This window comes from Netta rufina (genome assembly GCF_964035555.1).
Source record: "Netta rufina genome assembly, chromosome: 3".
NCBI classification, from domain to species: domain Eukaryota; kingdom Metazoa; phylum Chordata; class Aves; order Anseriformes; family Anatidae; genus Netta; species Netta rufina.
The window spans coordinates 49,117,612-49,144,696 of NC_140125.1; the positions used below are offsets into that span (position 1 = coordinate 49,117,612).

General features: G+C 34.3%; 1 protein-coding gene across 1 annotated transcript in view; it reads right to left on the bottom strand.

Moving 5' to 3' along the window:
- The window catches only part of PACRG (parkin coregulated), a gene marked incomplete at both ends in the record, with an annotated part of 215,678 nt that overhangs the window by 83,149 nt on the left and 105,444 nt on the right, over nt 1-27,085 (bottom strand). The window contains 2 exons of the mRNA XM_084285307.1: nt 10,605-10,754; nt 21,390-21,561. Coding sequence (XP_084141433.1) covers nt 10,605-10,754; nt 21,390-21,561 — 322 coding nt within the window. The remainder of the gene's footprint in view (nt 1-10,604; nt 10,755-21,389; nt 21,562-27,085) is intronic.

A 27,085-nucleotide genomic window follows, 5' to 3' on the forward strand; every position in this document is an offset into this window, starting at 1 on the left:
CATAAAGTGAGACAATAAAATATAAAAACCTCATTAATCCTTAAAACAGGCCTGATACATTTTGCATGAACTTGGATATAAATTAAATGAATAAATAAAAAGATGTTAGCTTCAAAGCTAAAACTCAAACATTAACTTTGGTCATATGTTAAAGTAACAAACTGGATAAACCATTCCTCAGTTACTGGTATTTATTATTTCTTATAACAAACATTGCCACGATAGTCAGATGGCATAGAAATTTCTAATTTGATCTAGGTAGTAAGTATCCAGGACAGAAAGCTCTACTAATTCTCTCATCCTGTGATGCAAAGACCACTGATCTTCTATAATTACCTATATTTATGTATAATTAAATGATAAATACATATATATATATAATGCACAGATTTTTATACATGCAACCTAATTAACATACAAAATAGGAAGAAATTAAAGACCTACATAAGATTTCAAACACTAGCCTAAATGCAGTTGATGGAAAGTTGCTGAGACAAACACACATAAGATGAGTTGCGGACTTCTTCAAAAAGGTTAAATGACTCTTGGATTTCTTTCAAGTAAGATTTCTTTCCAACACCTTAAAAAGACTGAGAAACATCAATCTAGTAAGAATCTTCATGCATTAGTTGTATTGACAACTAATACTTTTAAATAGAATTGTAAAATATTTTTATCATGGAGGTTTTGACCCCAAAATTCTGCCGAAGTTTCCCACAAAAAAAATATATTTTCAGTGAAAAATTATTGGCAAATGTTTTGTTATTTGAAGTTTCACCTGTGTAAAAGGAAAACGATATGGAAATTCAGTACAGTGGCTCATTTATGTTATAGTGTAGCTTATTCAAACACATTTAATTTCATTTATGCCATTCATGAGGAACCCATTCACTAAGTAGTGACCAAGTATCAGTCCTGGATGAGGAGTACAGTGGAGAATATAATGTAGTAATAGTGGAGAATAAGAGCAGGAGGCATCAAAATTAAACTTGAACTGCAGCAGAAACTGCAGACAAACCTCTTCTGGTGCCAACTGACAATTTATTTTGTTTGGTTTTCAGCCCAAGACCAGAAAGTTTGCTGTGTTCTATTTGAGAAATAGGAAGTCTACACTTCTTGTAAAAAAACCTGTGTATTTGATAACTTCAGAAGTTTTGGTAAGATTCCTCCTTACCAGACTTTAGCTTCATAGGGTGGAGCAGATAGATAAGCATTATTCAATTATTAAAGAAACTGTCATATCTTTTCTAATAAGGAGAAGATCATGTCCTCGGTGTGGCCACTTTCCCGTTAAATCCCCCTACTTGGCTTGAACTTATTTATCTTTTGTGGGGAGAATAAATTTTAAATTTATTCCAAATGATTTTCAGGTGGCCCTTTGTGAATATGTTCTGATAAATACCAAATACAATGTGGCCTAAAAATTTCATAAGCCACTGTCCAACAAATTGTAGTAAAGAAAGGTTGTTAAATAGTAAAAAGATATTTAGATATATACTGCAGAGAGAAAATGAATACCAAAACTGTCAGTAAAATGTATAGCATCAGCACAACAATGAAAACCACTTTGCAGTAAAAAGAAATTGGGGTTTTCCACATTTATCCTAGGTTGTGAAGAATTGTACAAAATATTTGTGTTAAGTTATAAACAGTAAGTAAACAGTTGTTTAGAAGCTGTATGGAAATACATAAAGTCAAGCAAGAAGAAATGAAGTTCAATGTTAACTTTGGCATTTCTTACCGTTTCCTGAGTGCTTATTTTCACTTTCAAAGAGAAGATAATAGGGAACATAGTTTGGTATAAAAATGCTAAATCCTAACATAAAAACAGCATTGTTTCCTAAACATAACTTCTAGTTGAAGCATGAATTTCTGGATGAGATGCAGACACCAGCATTCAAATACTCTGATCATAAATGTCTAATGTAGTTCATCTAATTCTCAAATTGGAAAAATCAAAAAGCTACTACTCAGCTAGAACAGTCCTGCAAAAGAAACTGAGATTGTCATGTGCTAATTGCATCAGCATGTTGGACAGCCAGAGGATATTATAACAAGAATACAAGTTTCTGTTGGTGTGCCTAAAAAGGAGAATGATGGATGTGCAATATAGAAAAAAGGAATCAATAATTCACAGTTATAGGCCTCAGAAAATCAGCTTTGTTGCCTAGAGTGTTCAAAATCTAAGAAAAAAGCAATGTCTTGAAATGAGATGAAATGATATAATAGAATAATAACTGAAGGACCTGAAGCACTTTAATCACCTGAGTATTGCGGTAGTTTAATCACAGTGCAATATTTAAGCACCTACTTGTATCATACCATTACATGGGGCTTTAATCTGTTTTCCTTGAGGGGAAGAGAAAGATGCCACAAGGAAAACTCTCATCCAGACAGGGAGTTCCCTCTCCCTCCAAAGCTCCTCTCTTTCTATTACCTGCTTCTAGATATGATATAAAAACATAAAGCCAGGTACAGAGCCAATTTCTGTGATTTTGGCAACTTCAAACTGACTTCCACAGAAATATTCTTCTCAGAAAAGAAACCCTAATTGAGCACACAAATTAAAAATATCTGCAATAAATAAACAAAATCCACTTAGAATTGTTAAATGATCACATATTTCAGATGTATATTTAAAATAAGAAATATTACCTTAATGAATGTGACAAATTGAAACCATATGTCCCCTCAAATTTAAGCACATTTGTTTACAAACATACATGAAAAGAGAAGAATTATGCAGAAAAATATTTTCTCAGAACTAACATGCACTATGAAAGTGTAGTGCCAGTCCGATTGAAGAGATCATCTCTCAGTCTCACTATATGTAATCTAACTATGTGAAAAATGTAGAAATAAATTACCAAGAAGGAAGAAATAAATCCTAACTGGAGGGGTAGCGGACAAATTTTTAGCACTCTAGCTTCCTTGTAAGGGGCAGATCCAAAGAAAGCCTTAATATCTAGACAACAAATACAGGTGTCTCTACCCTTTGCAAACCAAATCAGAAGCCTCAGAAGGGTGACGAGGAAGTCCTTGAGGGAGCTGTTTAAAGCAAATTGATTGAAAATAAGAAGCGCAGACACAGGTCTGAAATTCTACTCCTCCAAAGATTATGGGCTTTAATCAGAATTGCAGAATGACAGGTGCACTTCTGATCTACCTGGGACAGCTGAGAACCTACAGAGCTGTAATCCTGCCACGTGGACACGGGCTGAACTAGCTGATCTGTGGGAAATAGTCTTTTACATGAATAGATGCTAATCTGCAACATCCTTCATGCTGTAGCTTGCTTGGGTTCATCAAAGGATCCAGAAATCATCCCCAAAGAAGAAACTGTAGATGAAGCAAGTATGTGCCTAGACTTTACGCAGTCAAAGAGCAGTAGAGAACTGAGCAGTAGAGTTCCAGTTCTGCTCACACATCTGTACATGCTTTTTATTGTTGGAAAAAAAAGATAACAAAACAACCCTCTCCCTGTCTCTCCCCCAGCAATAAATCTACAATCAAAATACCTGAAAATGATAGTTCTTCCTGTGTTTTAGATAGAGCTTAATATCACAGGTATGCATTAACTTTGCTCAAAGCATGCCAATGAGATGGTATTCTCTGGCAATTTAAACACCTCCCTGTCTCATTTTGAGATCAGGTACTTACACGCTATCTTAGAATCATAGAATGGCTTGGGTTGGAAGGGACTATAAAGTTCATCTAGTTTCAATGTCCCTGCCATGGGCCAGGACACCTTAATCACTAGATCAGGCTTCTCAAAGCCCCATCCAACCTGGCCTGATTAAGATGGGCATTTTCATGCAGAAAGGGCAGACTTACAGATGCCATTGAAATGCTATATAAATCTGGTTCTGAATGTCTAAATCTTCCTCTAGACTTCCAAAGGTAATTATTTCCCACAGGAACAGAAATCACACAAAAGTGTTAAAGCAAAGCATTACATTAACTCCTAATTTTGTGAAAATGGTATTTCACTGACATATGTAGTCACACTCCTGGAACTTTGTAAAAGTTCTGAAAAGAAAATGTTGATTGAGGCCTACAAGCCCTTTGAGGTTATATCCATTTTGCAGATGTATACACTAAGGCATGGGAAGAATTTGACCTTTTCATTATTTGACTTGCCCACAAATTTCCTGTGAATTCAGAAGTCCTAACTCTCACCTCTGTCTATTCACCCAATAGACAGCCTTCCTTTCCTTGGGTCAACATACTAAAAAAATTAAAACTGGTTAAAGGAAAAAGTAAAAAATGGATGATATGTATATCCTTCAACATGGGGAGCTTTTAATTTTTCTTTTATCAAGAATTCAAGATGCTGAATTAATTAGCTATTAAAACATTAAAAGTAAGTGCTAAATGTTAATAACACCAGTTTAATCACTGCTGAGTCAGTTTTATTTTACACAGACTGATGCAGTATTTTCAGCTAAGAAATTAGATAGTAATTAGAAATTACCCAGTAATTATGATCTAAGTCTTATAATTCTCTAAATGTGTTATAATGTACCTGACAGGGTTTTGATTATACATGAAAAGTTCATTGTATCATCAGCTAAAAACCACTTGCTCTCTATTGGACGATATTAAAGCATCAAAGGGACTAATACAGGTGGGCCTTGGTAACTTCTAATTTCAGCACTTCAGAATTCCAGTGGTTTTCCTGTCACTCAGTATGCAGGACTGGTGACTGAGACAAGTAGGGATTGGACAGTGTGCAAGAAAATATATGAGACAACAGCTGTTAACAGTTGAATATTAATTCTCTGTTATTCCATATTTAATTACTCTATTAAATATTGTTTTGGGAGAATTTCACTTCCAAGACAAGGTTATTGACCAAAAAAAAATGCATTTTTGAAAAAATAACTTTTAAAAGACCATCAGCTGATCTCATAGAAGAAAAATGTTTCTAGGTTCTTAAAAACATTCAAGGGCATTTGTTAAATAAATATTATTAGATCTGTAATTCATAGGAAGCCTGTTAAAATAATATTATTAATTACACTTAATGACAGTAATGACAAAAATACATTTTGCTTCTCACCAGAATGGTATTAATTTTTTGAGTGCAATCAATTCGTCTTTATCTGCTTAATAAAGTGCTGGCACAAGAGACTCCATTTTGGAGAACACCACAATATTTTTCAGTAAATGTTGATGAAAACATTCTGAATCCTCTTGTGCTGAAAGTGTATTTTGAAAAACTACAAATATAGCAAAAATAATTTCTTCTTTCAGATCTATGTTGCCATGCTGGTCTTCCTTTAAAGTGTATACCCTTGAAGCCATTTCAGAATCTTTGCTTTTAAATTTCAGAAATCTTGAGTTGCCTGAGAATAATCTGAAAGCTCAAAGTTCAGAAAACAAATGAAGAGAACCTCAAATATTGCTTTGGAAAAGATGATGCTTTAACCACTTATTTATTTATTTATTTATTCCTCCTTTCGAATCTGAAACATGATTATGTAGTTGGTAAACTATAAAGTATTTTAGAACAAGATTGACATTCTTTGTGAAAGCACTTGTGGAGTTCCCAGAGGAGGGAGCAGACAGTTGAAATGTTCTGGGCAAGAGATTTTCTTTAGAGCATATTCAATCACATTAAAATATAATTGCTGCTTCTCAGTAATAACCACGAACCACTCTGAGGAGCATCACTGCCTCTGGAATACACAAGCACTTCTGAAACACTCCAGCTCCAATATAGGGGACACTGGTACCTGTAGGAACAGTTTCTTCCTTCTGCAATTAAATACTTCTGCTTCTTCCTGTAGAGTCTGTGAAGTACTACTGTATTTTGAAAAAAGAGTTCTCCAAATTATGTGAAGTACCTCTCAGACAAGACAATGTTCTTTCCTAAGTGAAGTTCAGGTGCTGCAAGCAGCATAATTCTGTTTTGTGGCTTAACACTTCATTGAATGCTGCAATTCAGCTACATTGGGTATTCTCAGCCATATCTCTCAAATTTTATTTTAAAGTACTGGCTAGATAGGTAAAGACTGACAGAAGCTTATATTAGCTTTAAATTACTGATAGTGCAGAACGTTTTTACTGCAGACAAAAGAAACTTGGTCTTCAGTCTGCCCAGTTACCGCTGTTTGTCTTATGGTGACTGAAACAAGTCATAGAAGAAATTATCATTCTGGAGAGATACCTTCAGTGCAGTGCCACCCCATACTTCTCTATCTGAGGCATTTAAATAATAACAATATTTTGTTTTCATCATTCTACATTATTCTAGCTGCAATTTTCATAAAAGCAGCTCTTGATCACTAGTGAATAATATAAACTGATGACATAGAAATATATCTGTGCACATGAACTGATGTAGTACAGCTGTTAAGATCGCTTAGATTTGACAGCGTAAATTAGTTGTTAAACTAAATCAATGAAATTTTGATTCACCAGTCAGGTAAATTAAATGAGAACTTTGCTGTTTATGACTGTCTAATATTTTTAATAAATAGGTTTCTGTTTCAGAAAATATTCTGAACATAACCTAACAGCATACTTCAGGCACTGAAGACTATTTTTTTTTTTTTTTTTACTTTTTCTGCCTGCTGTCACAAAAGAACAAACTTACTCTATTTGTTCTTAAATTGTATTCACCTCAAACACCTCACAGCCTTATAAAAAGTGGCTTAGAAAATAAGACACCCAAAAGAAAATATTTTTGAAGTAAAAAGAAGGCATATTTTCATTTGATTCTATAAATATTTTTCTTTCCCTCTTTGCAGTATTAAAATGAGTTTCATAACAGTACATTTAACTTATAAATTTAAATGAAAGCTTAAGTGGCATTACAGGGTTCATAATAGACCCACCAGGCATTACCATGACTCTTTTGTTTCTCACATTACATATTAGTAGTATATATGCACAATAGTCTATATGTTGGAGAGCTTGCTCAGAAGGTGCTAGTCTCTTCTCAGTCTGCAGAGATTAGACAAATAGCTTCTGTGTCTCAGGATTATTCCCTAATCACTGGGATGAAGACACGTCCCTTCTGCTTGCTCTCCTGCTCTTTCAGAGAACAAAGTTTTAACAGAAAGTTTCACTGCTTTTTCAGAGTATGCTATGGCCAGTTGGTGATGGTGCTCTCACTTTCTCCACAAATAGACACCAGCAAGACAAATGCACCACCACCACTGGCAGAACTTCTCTCTTTTAGGTCTTATTGTTCTGCCACAGAGCATTTGAGAACTCAAGTGGAATGTCCCATGTGAGTCAGGGGTTTAAGCTCCAGCGAGGGCACAAATTCAGACATACCAAACATGTTTTGTGCACCAAAAAGCCCCTTGCTCATTACACAGACTCTTCTGAATATCACTGAGATTTCTCCCCTGGCTTTCAAAAAGATAAGGTACCTACCTTCAAAGACTTTGATCTTTCCCCTGGCATTTGTAATTTAGGTCACATTGATTTATTTTTACCTGTATCTTATGACTCAGAAGGGTAAACATGTTTTAGATGTTTTCATTAATTACAATTCAATTCATTTCAACTCAATACTTGTTTTGGTTTTTGTTTTGTTTTGTTTTTCAATTTACAAAAAATTCTTAATAGTAAATTCACCCGTACACAAGAAGTAAGACTGGATGGAAAATGGCAGAATTTGTCCATATCCAATGAATACACTCTTTCACTTAGAACACATTTAGAACACAGGCCTGGCAATCTCTTATCTGTAGCCCCAAAAACTTTAATAAAATGTATTTGTCATACTTCAATTTGTTGATCAACAGCAATTCCATTTACACTGTATGTTATCACAGAAATTGCAGAAAATTCAGAAAAAAATATTCTTTGATTATGAAATTACAAGAGAAATGCACTTTGCTAAAAGGCATTATAAAGAAGAAATCAATAGATACTGTGCAGTGTTGACTAAAAATATTGTAATAAATATTTCTAGTATGGATGCTAAAAAATTTAATGAAATACCTAGATTATCTCCTGTTCCAGAAAGTCAATAGTCCTCTACTGTTTTTGCTGGAATTATACAGTTATCAAGACAACATAATCATTATGAAGACACTCATTTTTAGAGACAAGCATGTCTGGGGGACATAGTAAGATATGAAAAGACATCGATATCAGAACTTGCTAATTTGCAAAAGGGACTATGTGTATAATATAATGGCAGAATGGTTTTGAGGCAGCAGATGGGAAAAGAAAAAAGTGGAAATGTCAAAAGTACAACAAAAAAGTGAAGTAATATATGAAAAATTCTGTGTTTATGAGAATAATAAACATTTTGTATATAATTTACAAGAGTTTATTAATAACTCTGCAAAAAGGAACATTTAAGAAGCAGTTGGCCAGTAGGCTGTATAGGAGCAAAGAGATCTAATCTTTAAGCACCAAAGGCTTCAAAACCAGAAAAGAGGATTTACATAGTTCATAGCGTCCCTGGCTAATCCAGTAAAAATCTGCAGTGGGAATCACAGTCAGCTACACCAACTGGCTGCCTAGAGGGAGAGTCATCAAGGCTACTTCCTTTTTTTATCACAGAATGCCCTTAGAAGGCAATGGCAACTAAGCAATACTGTTGCTGACTGTGAAACTGTAGCCTCAGTGTTGGGAAACAGATGGGAAGTTGGAAAGAATTACTTAGAGTAAACTGGGACAGGACTGACAGCTTCTCAAACTATCGTTATATTCTAAGCTCAGGTAACACTTGGAACTCTGAACTGATTCACCAGTTTAGTTGGCTGAAGAACAACACAAGAGATAAACATCTGTCAAGTTGAAGTTAAGACTACATTTTGTATTTGTTTTATTAAATGCTTGTTTCTGATCTCCAAAATTTAAGATTTTACCAATACAAGCTCTTGGAGTTTATTTTTTTTCCCCCACTTTTTATTTGTAAGCCTGTCTAATATTGTGGAGCGAATCATGATTCCGACACATCAAAGGCATTTACTGTGAATAAAATTTCTGAGGTACCATTCAGAACATGTTTAAACTTACTGGGATTTGCATATTTTCTGCAAATCTGCTAAGGGCCAGTATAAGAAGACCATAAGAATAGATGCTTTAGATAACAGCAAATGCCTCTCTACTTATCATGCAAAAGTGCTGAAAATATGTTTTATTTTGATCACAATACAATCAAAACTCAGGACGTGTTTTGAACATATCTAAATACTTTTGTTAACTATGTACCTAGCACACATGAGATCCCTGTATTATTAATCTAAAATCACTCAAAAAAAAAGTCTAGCTGTATTTATGGGCTACTTCAGGCTGAAATTTGGAAAAAGTATGTACTGTGTATTCATTAATCAATGACAGTCCTTTTTATGGTCTTGTTTTGTGCAGGATATTGAAATTGGATCTGTAATGGACGAATCTTCTAATTCACAAGGAGTCCTACTGAAACTGCTTAAGCTCAACCTCAGATTTTATTCATAACCTTTCATCCCATCAGTTCTTGAAAGCCACAGTTGTCATCTGAACCACATTGCATTTATGGAATTCCACACATTATTGCAAGTTTCTCACTAACTACAACAGTCACAGACATTTATGTATTTAAAGGGAACTAAAACCTAAATCTTATTTGATTCTGCAAGTCAGTCTTTGGACAGGCATTTTTCAATCCAAGGTATTAAAAGAGTGAGTGAAAGATAGTACATTCAGTAGCAGCACAAACAGTAAGCAGTCCTGTAGATAACTATTAAAATGCCATGAATTTCATGAAAAACCTGTCAGTACTGCTTTTGCAAGACTGTGAGGAATTAAGCTCTTTTGACCTATTGGACTGCATGTGAACAACATATATTTTAAAGTCAATAACTTGGTAGATAATTGAACAGATAATACAGATAGATTTACTACAGAAAAATATTTTAAAGAGTAGCTTGGAGAAAGCAAGATGCAGCATGTTGATTTTACCTGGTGACTATGGTGTAAATGCATTCAAAATATATGGTACTCACAGTGCTCTCGGTACCATAGTTATAAGAGTGAGACAGGCAAGAGAGATTTGCTCTACAAAGAATATAGCATACTCAACTGTAGATACAAAGTACTTCCAAATTTCTCTATAGTAAAACCTGCTAAGTGATCAATAACTTCAGACTTCACTACTTTGCTAGACATCATGTGACCTGAAAGTTTTCCACAAAAAGGAGTTCTCTTGACCCTCAGATTAATTAGTTTGATTGTTACTTTTATTCTTTCCTAAGCGTGCTGGGGGTGGTGAATTTCTTGTGAAGACAGAACTGAACAAAATGACTGAACCAAACTAAAATGTTGGAGGGAGCAAAAAACCTTTGTAATTTATTAATGTATTCAAAAGACTTTTACAAAACTTTACAATTTAATTATTGAAGATTACAGAAGTGCTTCAGTGCTTCTGTACTGTGTTAAATAAACTGTACGTGCAAGGAGTAATAAATGAAATTGTTAATTTCAGTGCAACCTTAGGGAATAGTAAAGGGGGGTACATTATTTAGAGCTCCAAATGGATTTGAGTTTATACACAGTAATAAATCTTAACTACATTGTTAATTAACCCTGCCTCGAGCCCTTTTTTACCTTAAGGGTTGAAAGACACAGTGTCTGTAAGGATAACTCACCATTCATATTCTTAAAGATGTTTAGGACTGGGAGGATTTGCCGATAATAGGGCACCAAGGCCTCTCCCACCATGTCAGCTGACACCACCAGGTGCTGGAGGACTTTCAGCGTGACGCAGAGGACCTGTCGATTACGAAGGCTCAGTGCATCTGTGATGTAGGAAGAACAACAGGCAGAAAGCAGAATTAATTTTTAAAATATAGAGGGAGGGGGAGGAGTACTTTAATGGACAAATTTAATTAAACCATACTCTGCTGGGGATTGTAAGTAGGCCTTTATTAGCCCAGCTTTGAAAGATCCCAAAGATGGATTGCAGTCCTGATGTTATAAAACACTGCCTTGTCTGATTGTTATTTGTTCCCACAATTTGTGCTGACTCTTCAGTAACCCAAAGAATGCAGCCCATTATTCCCTTATGCTGCCTGTGTAATACTGGCGTGGTCCAAACAAATAAAAAATAAATGTTCAATAAGTACCATTTGGGGCCAATGAAACTGTACAACTGCAAGACAACCTGCAAAGGTTGACAACAGATACATTCTACTACAACAATTAGCCTGTTTGTATGTTTGTACCCATTTATTTCATGATCGTTTTATTCATTCAACTAACAATTCCTACTATTCTGAGAATCAGTACAATGAAGCAAATGTTTACAGGAAGAAAACACACAAAAAAAACCTTGTAGGCTTTTTTAAAGACAAACATTTGAAAGAAAAAAAAAAAGAAAAAAAAAGAAAAGATTTTGTCTTGCCCACTTAGATTTTTCTCTTAGCTTTCAGTGTCAGTCTTTTAATCTTAAGACACTAAGACATTTCATAAATACTTTTTGTTTCTCTTCACTTATGAGTTTACTAAAAGCAAGTACTTCGCCCTCTCTTTTGTAATTAAAAATGAGTTCTCCTTGAGTAATATACATATACACTTTTTATTTTCCCAAATCCCTCTAGTTATAAAACCTCCTCTGAAACTATGCAGCTGGAAATAGTTGTCAAATTTGATGTGCTATTATATTGGTCTAATTTTTCAGTGTTCTGCCCACTTATATAGATGTTTGTATAATTGTAGTGGGGAAAAAAAATTGTGAAAGATAATCTCATTCAATACTACATGTTTATAGCCACAGAAGTATATAAACATGTGAATCAATGTAACAAAAGTATAAGCAACTGGGAAACAAATATAGTAAAGAATACACTGAAATTGTAAGAGGATTTACTTACTATTAACTTTTTCAAGAACTGCCTGTTCACATTCAAGTAATGGGATTCAGTACTTCTGGCACTAAATATTAGCAGTGCACAGGAATACTGTTCCATACAGAATCGGGTAGTATTCTCATGCAAGTGTAATGTCAGTTTTCCCATCTCTTTAAGAAAAGACATGTCTCACCCCCTTCTGCTCTTTATCTTATGCCTGCTAAGTGTTATAAGCTAGAGCTCTGAAGCAAGGGCAAAGCAGACTGGCTGTGTGAATGTGTAGAAACAACCTTTGAAAATCAGCTAGTAAGTAACCTCTCTTCATGCCTCTTCGTGTGCTTCTGAAGAACATAATAAAATCACTGTTAGACTGAGTTAGGGAGCCCAAGGTCTAACAGTACTGTAGGGCATCATAGGCATTTCCAAGTTAAAGAATTGCTGTTAAATGAAAATATACACCAAGTTCCATAATTTCTTCTTTGCCAGTCCCTACTGCAGTCAACAGGCTACATATAATTTCATGTTGTTTCTGAGCATACCAATGTGTGGACAGAAAGTCCATCTATATATTTACACTGAGTCCCAGCAAAGGTAGGCTATTCCAAATTTTGCTTTGATGGGCATGTGTTTTAAGGTTGTTTTAGCAAAGAGGGACACCCAGATACATTCTAAAGATTAGATCCAACTCCCAGACAAATAAATATTCCCTCACAGAATAACAGGCATTTTTCATTTTCTTAAAGGAGTGACTGGAAAAGGAAACTCTGGGGTTACAGCATATGTTTATTCATGACTTAACCGTCATACCCAGAAATAGTAACTAACTGAACTAATAAGAAAATTATCATTAATACTTATACTTTTCAGTACAATAATAATTGTAAAACTCAAGAGACATAAAATCTAACAATTACAGAAATCAGAAATTCTTAATTCTTAACCAACAAATCAACTGTACCTAATTCCATGAATCGCTCTTCCTGGCTGTAGAAGCTAACCTAGGGGATGAGGGCTCTTATTTTTAGGCAGGCAGGAGGTGCCATCTAAGTGGAAATGGTTGTCCAACCACTCCCAGGAAGAGTGTTATCTTTAAAACCTTTATCTGCAGATGGTGGCTCCCAAAGGTTATTAGTTTCCTGTTTTCAGAGTTCTGTCTTGTGTGAAGACAGTTGTGCTTTGAGTGGAAGCCAGGATTATCCTGGTAAAAATCAATTCCTTAATAAAGTCAAGAGTATGAAAGCGTCTCATGGCTGAAAAGGAGTCCCGATGATTACAGCAAACCAAACACATACTGAATCCAAAAGAACATTTTCACATAACCTATTCTTCCCTAAATTAGAGTTGTGTTATAGGGGTGCTTACTGGTACTTTAAATAGCAATACTGGCACTTCTTTCATCTGCATTCTAGAAAATCAGTTTGATACTTGTCCCACCTCCCTCAGTACAGTGTTATCCCATCCCTCCTGTGACAAAAAACAATAAAAAAGCAGAATTTGGATCAAGATTTTGAGTGCCAAAGTGATGGATATGGTAGAATCAAACAGACTGCAGAATTTAGCCTGAAGCCCTTCAAATTGCATAAATCTGCAGTATGTGTTAGGAAAACACTTATAATGATCAAAAGTAAGATCAAATTGACTGCAGAACTGTTATTATCAAATATTTGGACCATGGCATACATAACAGTCAACCAGCTCCTGGCTTCATTATATTAGACACTGTATAAACATTTAATTAGAGACAGTCCCTGCCCCAAGGATACATCAATTTCAAACATATGCTTATATTTAAAAATCTGGTAATTATTTTCTGTGTACTACCATCACTGCAGACCATTCTCCCTCATGAATAAAAGGATGAACATTTTAATCCTGTAGAAGAAATAAGTACATTTCAACATTTTGAATAATGTCAGTGATATCTAGAGGTTACCAAAAATGTATGAAAGTGCATTCCCTACTGAAGAATACAGCAGGACATTTTAAAACTCTTAGTCTGGGACAGCCACCTATCCCTACAGAAAAAAACATGCATAACATCTAAGGCATTCCAATCTGGAACCACACTAGGGTATCACCTTTTGAACTAAAAGTCTGCTGCAAGACATGGATCTTGACAATTACAGCAAAGCAAACGACCTGTTTGTTTCTCAGTTAAAGATACTTTTCCATTCCTTAAAGGGTTTTTAGAGGATTTCCCTCTGTCAGTGGTATATATTTCCTTTCTGGTCATACAGCCCATATTTTGTGAATTATAGAATTCTTGAAAGCAGCAACTTTGAAACAACAAACAAAACAATAAACTGATTCTTCTACTTGGTAATTACAATGTTTTCTTATTTAATGGTATGTCAGCTTGACAATTTTACTTGTGATGAAGCTATACGCTTTTCCAGCAGAACCTCCAGATTGAGTAATCGGTTAATGCAAGAATATAATGAAGTATGTACTCAATAAATTTGTACTGCTACATTTTTTCCAGATATTCACTGAAGTTTTCCATATCTTTTTCTTAATTAAAAGATAATTTATAAATGTTAATAAGTTAAATTTAAAAAATGTAAAAGCTGGTCTAAAATGGTGTAAAAGCTCAGTATCTGAGTCAACTCCGTGTTTCTACCATTCAAAGCAACAGTAATAGGTAATTATAAAATTTGGAAGTATATTTGAAACCACACATTTTGGGGAGGGAGGTTTTTCACAGTGCTGTTAACTAAAGCTTGCTAGCAATGAGCCAATATATATAATACCAATTCATTGATAGCTTCAGTGATTTTTTTTTCTTTAAATTTCATTGGCAATCTATGCAAATTAATTTTTTTCTTTTGCTAAAGAGTTAAGACCTCTTATATGCTACTTGCTTGTTTATGCATTTAGATAGAAGCAGTTCATATACGCAGCAATAGAATAGACTTTCTAAAAATTTAAGTCTTTTTCTTGAGTAATACTTCTAACATCTTAAAGAAAAAGACCTAGAAGCTATATAAGTAGATACTTCTTATTTTATTTTTTACTTTTCTTTGGCAGTTTGGAGTATCCTATCTTGGTCTCAATGTTGCCTCCAATAGAAGCCACAGTTGTCATCTTTGGGATTAATACATTTTATAAGCCAGGAAACATGCATTTCTCCCAATATACAGTGGATCTTTTCCATAAGACAATGTATTTTCACTGAAGAGGTCAGATCAGAACATTCTTCTTCAGACAGAACATAGAAAGCTTAGACTGTACTTAATCAAATCAGAATCCTTCAAACTTCCATCACTTCCTAAAAATTAAAAATTAAATTGTGGTAGTTCCATTTAAAGTTATATTGTTAATTTAATTCTGTTTAATTGGAACAGACCTTTAATTATTTTCAACCCTTTTTACAAAAACAACCATGAATCTATGTTTAGAAATGCACTGACAGTTTCCATTCTCTACGTAGGTCTTAAAACCAAAGATTAAAACCAATTTAGTTTGCATTCATATATTTCCCCCAGTTGGCAAATGAGGCACCTGTTTTAGAAAATTCTTTACTTGAAGCAGAACAGGATACATAGAGCAGGACTCCTGCAGAGGTACAAGCACTGAGTAAAGGGGCTTCTATTGTTGTGGCCTGCTTAATCTTATTGGTCAAGGTTTCTTTACTTAATTTCACAGAATCAGGTTTACAGAATGACTAATATGAATTGTTCACAAAATGCAATTGATTAAAGCTTCTATTTAAGAGAATTTTGTCCAAAACACTCAAAATGCATAATACCCTGAAATGATTTATTATGCTGATTTTACAGAATAGTATCTAAGGCTGTTACAAAGTGTCTCAATCAAGTCAGTGAAAACCAGAATAACAATCTTGTGCTTTTTTTTGAAGTCAGGTAAGATACTGATCCAATTTAAAATATTGCTGTACAGACATTTCTTCCAGTAAAACAGAAGTATTAGTGTGTTGCAGCGAGGTGATGGGAAGGAGGAATATGGGGCAAAGCATGAAAACCTTAGGCTAATTCTGCTATCAAAGACTTTGTCCGTAAAAGTAAAGCCTAAGGCACACAAAAGGCCAAGATCCAGAACTGAATCATTGATATTTGTAAGAAATATGATCTAGTAGAACACAACTCAGTGGTTTTTTACAGCTTTAGTTGTGCTTGTAACTGATCAGCAACTGCAAAACTTTAATTCTACTAACATTTGCAGGCTCTGTTAAATTAAAAAGCATAAAGAATACAGTAAGAGTAGAGACTCATAAAGCTTCTCAGTGGTAATGCCAGTTTACAGTGTTCCCCTCTATCCCTTGATGTATTCCACCCCCTGTGCTGTCTCAGGATACAAAACTGCACTGAGTACCCTCTCAATGAAACCAGCTTTGTTATCAGTGAAATGTGATACAATTTTTAAAAAGGATTTTGGGAAAGATCTGTAGAACAGAAGACCAGTAATATTGGCATCTGTACTGCAGAAATTAACAGAAAGTGTTCTAACTATATTGTAGATCCTTGAATAAGAATGTAGACAAGAAAAGCCAAACAATACAGTTTTCTGAGACATTCAAAAAATATTTGATAAGGCCTGTCATTGATGAATTTTGCCATATTTTTCATATAAATCATATAAATATCCTAGAGATAGGAAATGAGGGTAACAATAAATGGCCACAGAGGATGAATCTGTGCTGAAGTTTGCACCTTCCAGCTACATCACAGGTGATTTGGAAGAGATGGTCACTAATGAGTGACAAAGCTTTCTGATGATAATGAAGTTATTCCAGATGTCAAAGGGCTGCAGAAGGACTTATAGTACTGAATGTCCGGGTGATAAAATGGCAGGTGAAATTCAGTCTTAATAAATACGATGTTCCAGGAGAGAACTAACTCTAACTTAAAAAGTGAAAGAAGCTAATTGCAAAGTTCACTTTCCAAACATTGATGACATTTATTTCTACTGAATGAGAAACAGAGTTTCTCCTCAAAGACAGTAGTAAAGACGAGTAACAAGGAATCCAGTTTGTGTGATTTGAAATCACCTGAGGTGACCAGTTTTGACTTTCAGAATATAACATAAACCTAATTACAATCACTTGTAGTGAATGACAGAGACTACAGGAGAGAAACATGGAAAAAAACTCAGAAAGAAAAGCTTCCATGTTCTTTAGGACAGAGATTGCTCTTTTTGGACTAAATAAGAAATGCTGGTCTGCACTGTGTAGGATCAATACTTCCATAGAAACAATACTTCTAAGTAACATTTCATGTGCAAAGACGTGAGCTTTATTGGCTTCTAGGCTTAAACACAGACTTTGTTAGGATTCACAGCACAGAAGAGAAAAGATTCTGACAATTGGTGATCCAAGATTCCTAATTGTCTAATTTCACATGATTTTCTTCATTGGCAAAAATTTATCGATGTTCCTACTAACCAATCATCTCTACTTATTTATTCCAACTTCTGTGTTATTGTCTACTGTTCCTTCATTTTTGATAGTGCAACTATAAACTAGAACACTGAAATCATCCAAGTTGAAAAGTAACTTCACTCTGAAAAACAATTACATTAGCAATAGTCAATTGCAAGGAACTGGAGTGGGAGGTGGAACAATTGGTCACTTTATGTGAAGGGGTTGGAAGCTCTTACAACTATGTGCCAACAAAGAAAAAGTAAATGCTTGCTGCTGATGAAGAGAAATGGGTACCTCTGAAAGGAAACCAGGTGCTTCCACACACTGTTTTGGATGTCCCTTATGCTGTTCACAGAAATACAAGACTGGTACAAGGGGTAGCAACTTCAGTGTGTGTTTTTGCCTGTGTGTCTCATGTCAAACCTGGTGAATTCTGCAGTCAGGAACCTCAGAGATCCAGAAACCTAATGATAGCAAACAAAAGGAATTATGGCCTTTCTGATCTGGCATCTGTCATGGCAGATGTAATATTAAAAGAAATTTGTCTCCAAAAAAAGGGGTCAAAAATAATTTTACATTCTCCTTATGACTGTACAGAATATAGAACTGGATTATTTAATTGGTAAGCAAATAGTGTTCTTTTTTTCTCTCACCCCCACACCCTTTTTTTCTGGCTATTCTTGGCTGTCTATAGTTTAGGCCACAAGTCAGTTTTAAGATAAATCAATGCATTATTGAAAGACTTAGTGGGGGCCACTTTCTGTGCCCTAAAAATAAGGAAACAAAATAAGTCTTACAGGCAGTTCTGCTTGCCACTCCAGAGATATGTACCTGGGTTTTATTTTGCCTTCTGCCAGAGATGCAGTTTTTGACGTGGGGCAAAATTAGCCTCCTTCTTTGTCTCCTTCCTACGAAAAGCACAGTACGGATCTTCTTGGCAAGGGAGAAGATACTGCGTGTTATGCATCAGAACTTTTAGAATACCTCTACATCTTTTTGGTATTTGCAGAATACCTCAAATTAGGGGACTCTGTTCTTGTTTAAATAACTCATGCAATAGATTTGCGAGTGCTATTTGTGAAAGAGAATTAAAAGTTTTAACATCTTGACCTATTTACATTTTCTAATTTTGCATTTTTTATTTTTCAGTTGGTTTCCTTACAGGCCTGACATTACAGGTAATTTGTTTTTCCTATTTTTATGTCATACAATGACTGTATTTGTAAACTATTGTATCATGCTTTGCCACTGCAAAGTAAAATCAAAGTAAAGTATATTTTCAATTTTTATTTTGAGAAACCAAAATATGTTTTATTATTATTTTTATTTTATTATTCGAATATTTTTCTTTTTGAGAAATCAGTATTTCTGATTTTTTTTCTTTCTGTGAGTTAAAAAAAAAAGTCTTTCCATGTGACAAATAAAAATAAGCAATTGTGTTTCAACTAAATAGCATTCATGCCAATCGTATTTTGTGTGTTTTTTAGAAAATAGTTTTATCTGTTAATTTCAATTATCTCTCTTTTGTTAGTCATTGCCTCTTTGCTTAATTAGAAGAAAATCTGTAGAAACAATTAGCTTATAGTAAACCCCAGATTGATTAAATAATTTTATTTTAATCTTTAAGATACAGTTTTCAAAAAGTCTGAAGTTTTAGCAAAAACGAGTGTCTTAGGCAGGAGGGCAGATTTCTCCATAAATCACTAAAATATAAAAAAGAATTCTAATATTTAATTTAGAATGTTTTGGAGAGCAGCCCTTTACTAATATATCCCTTTGACGCACACGCAGGAGAAAAAAATGCTTTTAAAAGCATTCCATTTGCAGAGTTATTTTTCTGTCTTTCTTTTATCCCTTTCCTCTCCATCATATATATTACGATGCCTAACAATCAATTGATTCACTCTTCCACAGTAGAAATATGGTAGTGGTCTAAAAGAAGACTGGTTAATCAGATATAACTCACCCAGAGGGACACTTTGGTAACAGTAATATGTGTAAAACATAGCTGAGCTTATTGTGGATGCAGCTGAGTCACAAAAATATACAGCTCTGACTACACTGCTATATTACATGGGCATAGTAAATTTAAAACACTCTTAGAGGTACACACTTTCAGATTCCTTAGGTGGTGGTGTCTTTTTAAATATTAATATGCATTTAGTTAGGAAGAAGCCTTTGTCATTGATAATATTTAGACTCTTCACTTATTAAAGCCAATAAAAAAGTTTTGTTTTTTTTTTTTTTTTAACAAAAAATAAGTGGAGTACAATAAAATAAAACAGAGCCAACAACTAAATTTAGCTAGCAGATTCTTGAATTTAGCTAGCAGATTCTTGAATAGGTTTCAGCAGATTCTTGAGTAGGTTTCAGCATCTTAAATTCTGATTCAATTTAAAAGTCTATATATCAAACCCTTATAAATATTCTTACCTACCAGTCTTTTTCTAATGGTAAAAGCTGTGTAACAGCTAAAGCTTCTAGGTAATTATTTTGAAGCTAGATTCTAGTCTCAGGAAGACTTTTAAATCCTAAGTGTGGAGCTGCTGTCATAAACTTGCAGTTTTTTTCTGAAGAAACTATTTCAGCTTTCAAAAAGAGTGATACTGTTATAAATAAATTTGGATGGTGTTGAAAATACAGATTTAAAGAAATGCCATGATTCCCCTCTTTATATATTCCCCCTTTTGAGAGAAAAAACTTGTAATGTTCTTTTCATAACCTTTCACAAGCGTCACTTACAGAGTAACCATTACTGAATATTACATACACTTTTTGACATTTTCAAAATCTACAGTAAGATACAGATAATGACATCTCTAATTGATCTTTTTAAAAGGATAATAAAGTGAATGAAACAAACAACAATAATTCTGATCTTTCCAGTAGTACACTGGTATCAGAAGGCTCTAAACTATATTCCTTTTCCCCTTTTCCAAAATTGTGTTTGACTATTCATTCTCTATCACAAACACAATGACTCCATTTTGTTCTGTATTAGCATGGATGCTGAATCATTCCCAGAAAATAGGCCAGAGGACAGCAATGATATCATTACTGATCAACCACAAAATATAAGCCAAGTTTAATAAATATGAGCTTTTTAGAACTGGATTATATGGTTTACAATTGAAAAATTAAATGGAAGCCAGCTGGCACAGATTAACGTTAGTTGACCTATTAAACTTCCATAATCTCCCCCCTTTAAAAAAGAAAAAGGTGGCTGCATCAAAACTGCCTATTGGGAATGGTCCTGGCCTATGTTCAAGAATTTTTCAGGAGAGGGCAAATTAGCATGAATTGAAACTCCATTTCTAAGAAACTAACACTATCATGTTCCCACTCCCAAGAGTGCACCATGACACTGTTTAATTTACTAATATAGGTGTAGCACTTAGATTTAAGATTCATAAAACCAAACTAGAGAAGGATGATGGTTCAAAATATCTACTGAAGGAACTAAGTTAAAGAAAGAGGAAAGAATAGGTACTTCAATAAAATAAATTTTAGTCTTAGTAGTATTACACCTGAACTTACAAAATTTATTATCTTTCACATAATCTTTCAACAACAAAGGCTCGAATATAAAAACTTAAAAAATAATATTTAATTAATTAATATAATTAATATAGAATGCCAAAGTTTTACCTGCAGCATTCATGAGTCAGACAGAACTCTCAGTTTATTTATATATATATATATATATATATATATATATATATATATATGTAGATGGGAAGTAACGATAATGATGATAGAAAAGGGATCTAGAGAATAAATATAATAATACCACTGTAGAATAAACAAAAGGAAATAAAGAAACATAATCCTCTAAATTTCATCTGGTAATTTCTCCTGTCATTTCAGATGAACTGTTTTATACAGTAATTGATTTGCATAATAAATATATAAAAATTAGGTAAGAAAATGTCACTTCAAATTTCAGAAGATAAAGAGCCACACTGCAATAATAAAAAGACTCACCAAGCAGTCCAATTTTCTGGAGTACTGCACCTACCAGGTGATTGAAGGCATAAACCTTCTAGCCTTATACCTTACAATTTACTCAGGTTTGGATTGTATGTATGGCCTGTCATGTTTTATTGCTTAATTAGCAACTTGTCAAAAATCTACAACGTATAAGTGAAATTTTAGTTGCTTATTTTTATGTTGTTTGTTTTTATTTTCCACATATCTTCACCTACTTTTTATTGGGATAATGAGCTGAGGAATGACAGGAAGAATCTTGTTTCCACCATGTTCCAGCATGTCATGGATTCCTTGACGTGCAAAAAACTCACATGGAAATGTCATTTCACAAAGCCCATCAAAAAACAAAGGCAGATAATAATGATAGTCCAGCTTCTCAATCTCTACCTGAAAATACAAAATAAATAGTCAAATAAATACAATTTTACAAAACTAATACAACATGATCAGCCTGATGGATAATTACTGCCATCTACACAAGTATGTTTAGAAAATAATAATTGAGTTTGTATCACTGCAGAATAACATTAAGTCGCCAATATGGTTTATCACCAGATAAACGAAATAGAGAAATATTAAAGATCAGAATGAAAATCAATACGCTCCCACATATTTTCTGAAGAGTTGACACTCGACTCATTTGTTTCGATGGAACTAGAAGTTCAAATATCTGAAATCAGCAATTGAAAGTTTTCTGGTAAGTCAGCACCAGATTCTGATATTCTCGCTTATACACTTTACTTAGCAAGTCGCCCACACAAATTAATGCGGCTATTTTAAGAATAACGTTCTGTTTACTTCAGAAATATCTGATCTTTATGTTTTCACTTGGGCATTTATGCAAACAAATAAGAAAGAATCCTGTAACCAAAAAATATCCAGCATCACACAATTATCCGTATTTATACTGAATCTGCAACTTCCTAGGATATTGACCTAAATTTATTTACTACTGATATCAGGAACAGAATTCTAAAGAAATTCAATGTGTCTCTACTGTGAAAACAGGTAAAGAAAAATAGGTACCTATGCCTAATAGGAATCTCCCTCCATTCCTAAAATAGATAGTGTGTTAACCATACCATGATAATGACTTTGTAAGGGATTTCACACTCTATCCAAGTATTCTTCCCTGTTCTTTCTTCTACATACCATCAACCTAATGTTACATACACTCAGGAAAGACAGAAAGAACCAGAAGTCGCTTGCTTTCAGTCTATTAGAGCACTGAGTATAGCTAAGCTTGGCTCAACAGCCAGGCACTTTCTCTGAACACAGTAAGATCCTCAAAATCCCTGAGAGACCAATCCACCACTTCAGGCAACTGCTTCCTTGAAACACTGCTTAGCTGCCACCCTACTTTTCCAGTGAGATTATATTTTGGAATTTGGTAAGTGCTTCCTCCTTCACACTCAACAAGCTTTGTCACAGACTATGTTGAAGCTCAAAAAATCCTAAAGAAAAGTTAGTCAGGTTAAGCAAACCAATCCCCAGCCCTTGATTCCTGAATATCTTTTGGGAATAGAATTCTCACTTGAATTGTGGAAGTCAAGCAAGTAGCCAACATACATTCTCTGTTTGCCACTGTCATTCATTTTCCTCCCTGCTTGACTCTGAGCAGACCTGAATATCTTGCATATCTTAGCTACTGACTGGACCACTTCAGTCTTTCACATTGAAACTGATTCATCCATGAAAATTAATCATAGAATAACCCAAGTTGGTAGGGAACAACATCATTGAGTCCAACTCCTGGGTCCATGCAGGACAACCCAAAAATCAAACTGTATGTCTAAGCATTGTCCAAACACTTCTTGATTTCTGACAGGCTTGGTGCCATTACAGCTTCCCTGGAGAACCTGTTCCAGTCTGTTCATCCTCTCAAAGAACCTTTCCTAACCCCCAGCCTGACCCTCCCCTGTCCCAGCTCCATGCCCTTCCCTCGGGTCCTGTCGCTGTCCCCAGAGAGCAGAGCTCAGCGCCTGCCCCTCCGCTCCCCTCGTGAGGGAGCTGCAGGCCGCCATGAGGCCTCCCTTCAGCCTGCTCTGCTCTGGGCTGGACAAACCAAGGGACCTCAGCTGCTCCTTGTACATTTAAGTGGAAGAGGTACTTGAAAATAAGTCCTTTATATTTGCTGTGAGTATCTAACTATTGGCAGATGTAGTGCCAATTACACACTTAAATACTCTCACATACATTGATTTTTAACTTCTAACAACAGACTAAAAAGAATGAATGTATTATACATATTTACCTACAAATGTGAATGAAATCAAGTCCCTGTAGTGAACCACACAGAGGAAGGAAAAAAAAAATAATTAAGCATTCCTACAGGAGAATCCAAAACACCACATATGATGGATTCTCTTTGTATTTTGCTTATTGGCTTTTTGTTTAAGAATGGAAAACACGTTCATCAGATGCTTTAAGGTCAATATTCCATGGTCAATTCATGTGAAAGTTCAAAAATAACTATATCAAGCAAGCATTAGAAGTTCTTTACAAAACATATAATAATAAGATATTGAAATTCTCAATACTATTTTTTTTTTTTAGGAGGTATTTCTTGAGCATAGAGCATGCTACGGACAACGCTTGTAAACTGGTAAAATAAGTGTGCCCACCCAGTGACTGATAACAGAAGATATAGCAACTACAACCTTCTGGTAACTAGCCTAATTCAGAAACCAAATTATTCACTACAGAGAGAAGCCTGTATCAAGTAATCGCCAGGTGGTCAAAAAAGCTTTGATGAAGAAGTAAGACCACGAAGACCCAATTTTTTCTTGTCCTTTGTCAACAGGAAAATAAGATGTCCTTCAATATTTCTTTTTTTAACTTCTCTATAGTTTACATAATTATTTGACTGCATTTCAATAATTGAATGTTCCACTTTCAGAAAATTTAAAACAAAGCCTATGTTTACTTGTACCTGGGGAAAAGCTTTAGGCATGAAAATGCCTAAAGCTTGTTCTGGAACAAGCCTGTTCTGGAACAGGCTGCCCAGGGAAGTGGTGGAGTCACCATCCCTGGAGGTCTTTAAAAGACGTTTAGATGTAGAGCTTAGGGAAATGGTTTAGTGGGGACTGTTAGCGTTAGGTCAGAGGTTGGACTCGATGACCTTGAGGTCTCTTCCAACCTAGAAAATTCTGTGATTCTGTGAAAATGAAGATACACAATTAGTAGAATGAAAAACGCCTTTATCAGATTCTGTTTTTGTTTGTTTGTTTGTTTGTTTTTAATCCATTCCTTATATGCACTTTGGACAACTGTTTCAAAATTACTAACTATTTCCATGGAAATACACACCCTTGTTACGTTACTGAATCAAGACTTGCAACTGTTTTGCTCAAACTACTTGTAATAGAATACCTTATGTTTTTTCCTCCTCTTTCTACTAATATCTCATCTGTTCTGTACAGTTGTTATCTTTTTTTTTTTTCTCAGAGAGGTTCTCATAGTCTGAGCAATTTTTCTTACTTCTCATTTCCCCTTAAAATATGCTTTTTGCATTCCAGATATGAAGACAGATTATGTGTTCAAAAGCTTGTTCATTTTTTTTTTTCCCCAGTAACAATAACTGATCAATAAAAGATATTACCTTTGATATCACCTTTAGTTACCAACGTTGTCTTACGGTTATACATTTTATACACATAGGATGACACATTAAGGACAATATGATTTCTGGTTTTAAAAATATCTGTTGGTTTTTTTTTTTCATGACACAGATGTTTGATTTTGAAACAAAATCTCTACACAACACAGGTACATGTATTTCAAGCATTACATAATAAAGCATTTGTGTATACTCCTTACTTTGCAGTTGGTTCCAAAGCCATCAGTGGATGGCTACTGGCATGGGTCTGAAAAGGACCTGATTTCTATCTCATTTCTTCAGGCATCAGCTGTCCAAGCATTTTTACGTCCAAGCATAAGTAATTTTTACTTAGCATTTTGTGCTCTATAATAACTCCCACAATATGGAAGCCAGAAATATTTTCTTACATTCTATGTTGTGAAACCTTTTCCTTCTGTATTTACTATTTAGCTTTTAAAAGTGGCTATTATACAGCTGTACAGAGAAAAATGTGATTTTTCTGCTTACTCCCACCAAATTCTGTTGTTCACATCCACCCACAAATAATGCTGATTAAAGCTCAAATTCTTGGCAAAACTTGTCCACATCTGACAACAATGTTGCAACTACAGATTTTAATAAGTCTCAAAATAATTATTCTGAACTTCTATACTTTTTAATAGGGTTATAAGTTGTGAGAATCCAGAATCTGTATTTCAGCAATTAGGCCAACTAAAAAAAAAAAAAAAAAAAAAAAAAAAAGATAAATGATTATAAAATATGATCAGATGATGAAAACCACTGTATTAGCATCAGTAAAATCTTCTGTTTCATGAAATTTCTATGCTATTATGCATATTAAAAGCTCTCTAGGTGAAAAAGAAATAATATACAGTTTATACTTGTTTTATCAATATGTATAACACACCAATGCACAACAAGTTGCAAGGAAACTAATGGCAGTATCACAATTAGAGATAATTTGTTCTGCAGAAAATCTGTTCGTATGAAGCAGCTACTAGTGAGAGGAAAGTCTGCTGAGAAAATGAAAAGCCAGATGAATAGTTCACATCGTAAATAGTAAAAATAGTTCCTTGGCTTATCTGCCTGATAAATGAAGAGAGAACTGATTTGAGAGAACTTAAGGTTTAGAAGTTTGACAATTGGTATGCTATTAGCCTTTCCTAAACAGTCATACTTAAAGCAATCTGATAATCTATAAACTGGAAAACAACAGTTTATCTGATTTAAGGGAAACAGAAAATGGCAAGAGAGTAACTAGATATGCACTCTAAGAGAAATCTTTTAATTTAATGAAACTGAATTTAGAACCTTTTAGAAAAGGTAGATATTTAACTCTGTAGATATTTAACTTCTCACAATAATTTAAATAACAAACAAACTGATTAATTGTACTGCCTAGATTTTGACTTTATCAGTATACACTTCGCTGATGATATAGACAAGGCAGATCTTGCCAATATTAAGGAGGGTCACCTACAAGGAAAACCTACAAAGAATGACCAAAAATGGTTACGAGATATAGGTCATTACAGTATCCCATGCAATGTTGAAGTGACAGATAAGCAAGGATTTCTGCTACAGTACAGGAGTTCATCAACGTGATGTAGTAAAACTGCAAAAAGAGTTGAGCAGACCAATTAATCATATGTACCACCAACATGATGCAGATATGAAAAAGGCAACTATTATTTAAAAGGTATCAGATATTTCTAGTACGGATAGGAAAACATTACTATTATTATACAGGGAACTAGTGAGATTGCACCTGTTATTATTATCAATTTACCCTATATATTTATATTTATCCTACTACAAAACAACCAGATTATATTCCCATGAATTCCTCACGGTAAGTAACAGGGACAAGCTGGCACATAATACATCAAACTGGGGAAAAAAATAAAAAAGGAAAAAGGGGAACAATTTTTTTTTTTTTTTTAAACTTTTTATTGTCTATCTGAACTCTAATCACATTAGATTATCAGAATCAAGTGGTTTCTAGAAAAGCATGAAAAATATGTTTTCCTAATACACCTGAGTGTTCCATGGTTTTCCTTACACAGTTTTATTAATATGTTGTAAAAGTTCCACAAGCACACTAAATGTTAAACTTTAGAGTAAGACAGAAAGAGATATATTGTTTCTCTACATTTTACTCATCTCTTTTATTTGCAATTGCCTAATATAAGCATCACGTGATGTGCAAAGATAATTTGCATTCATAGGAGCCATGCACTTATAAGAGTCATGCAATTTCCAATTTTGCGAGCATTTAATTAGACACCAGTGGACACCTTTCTGAAAAGG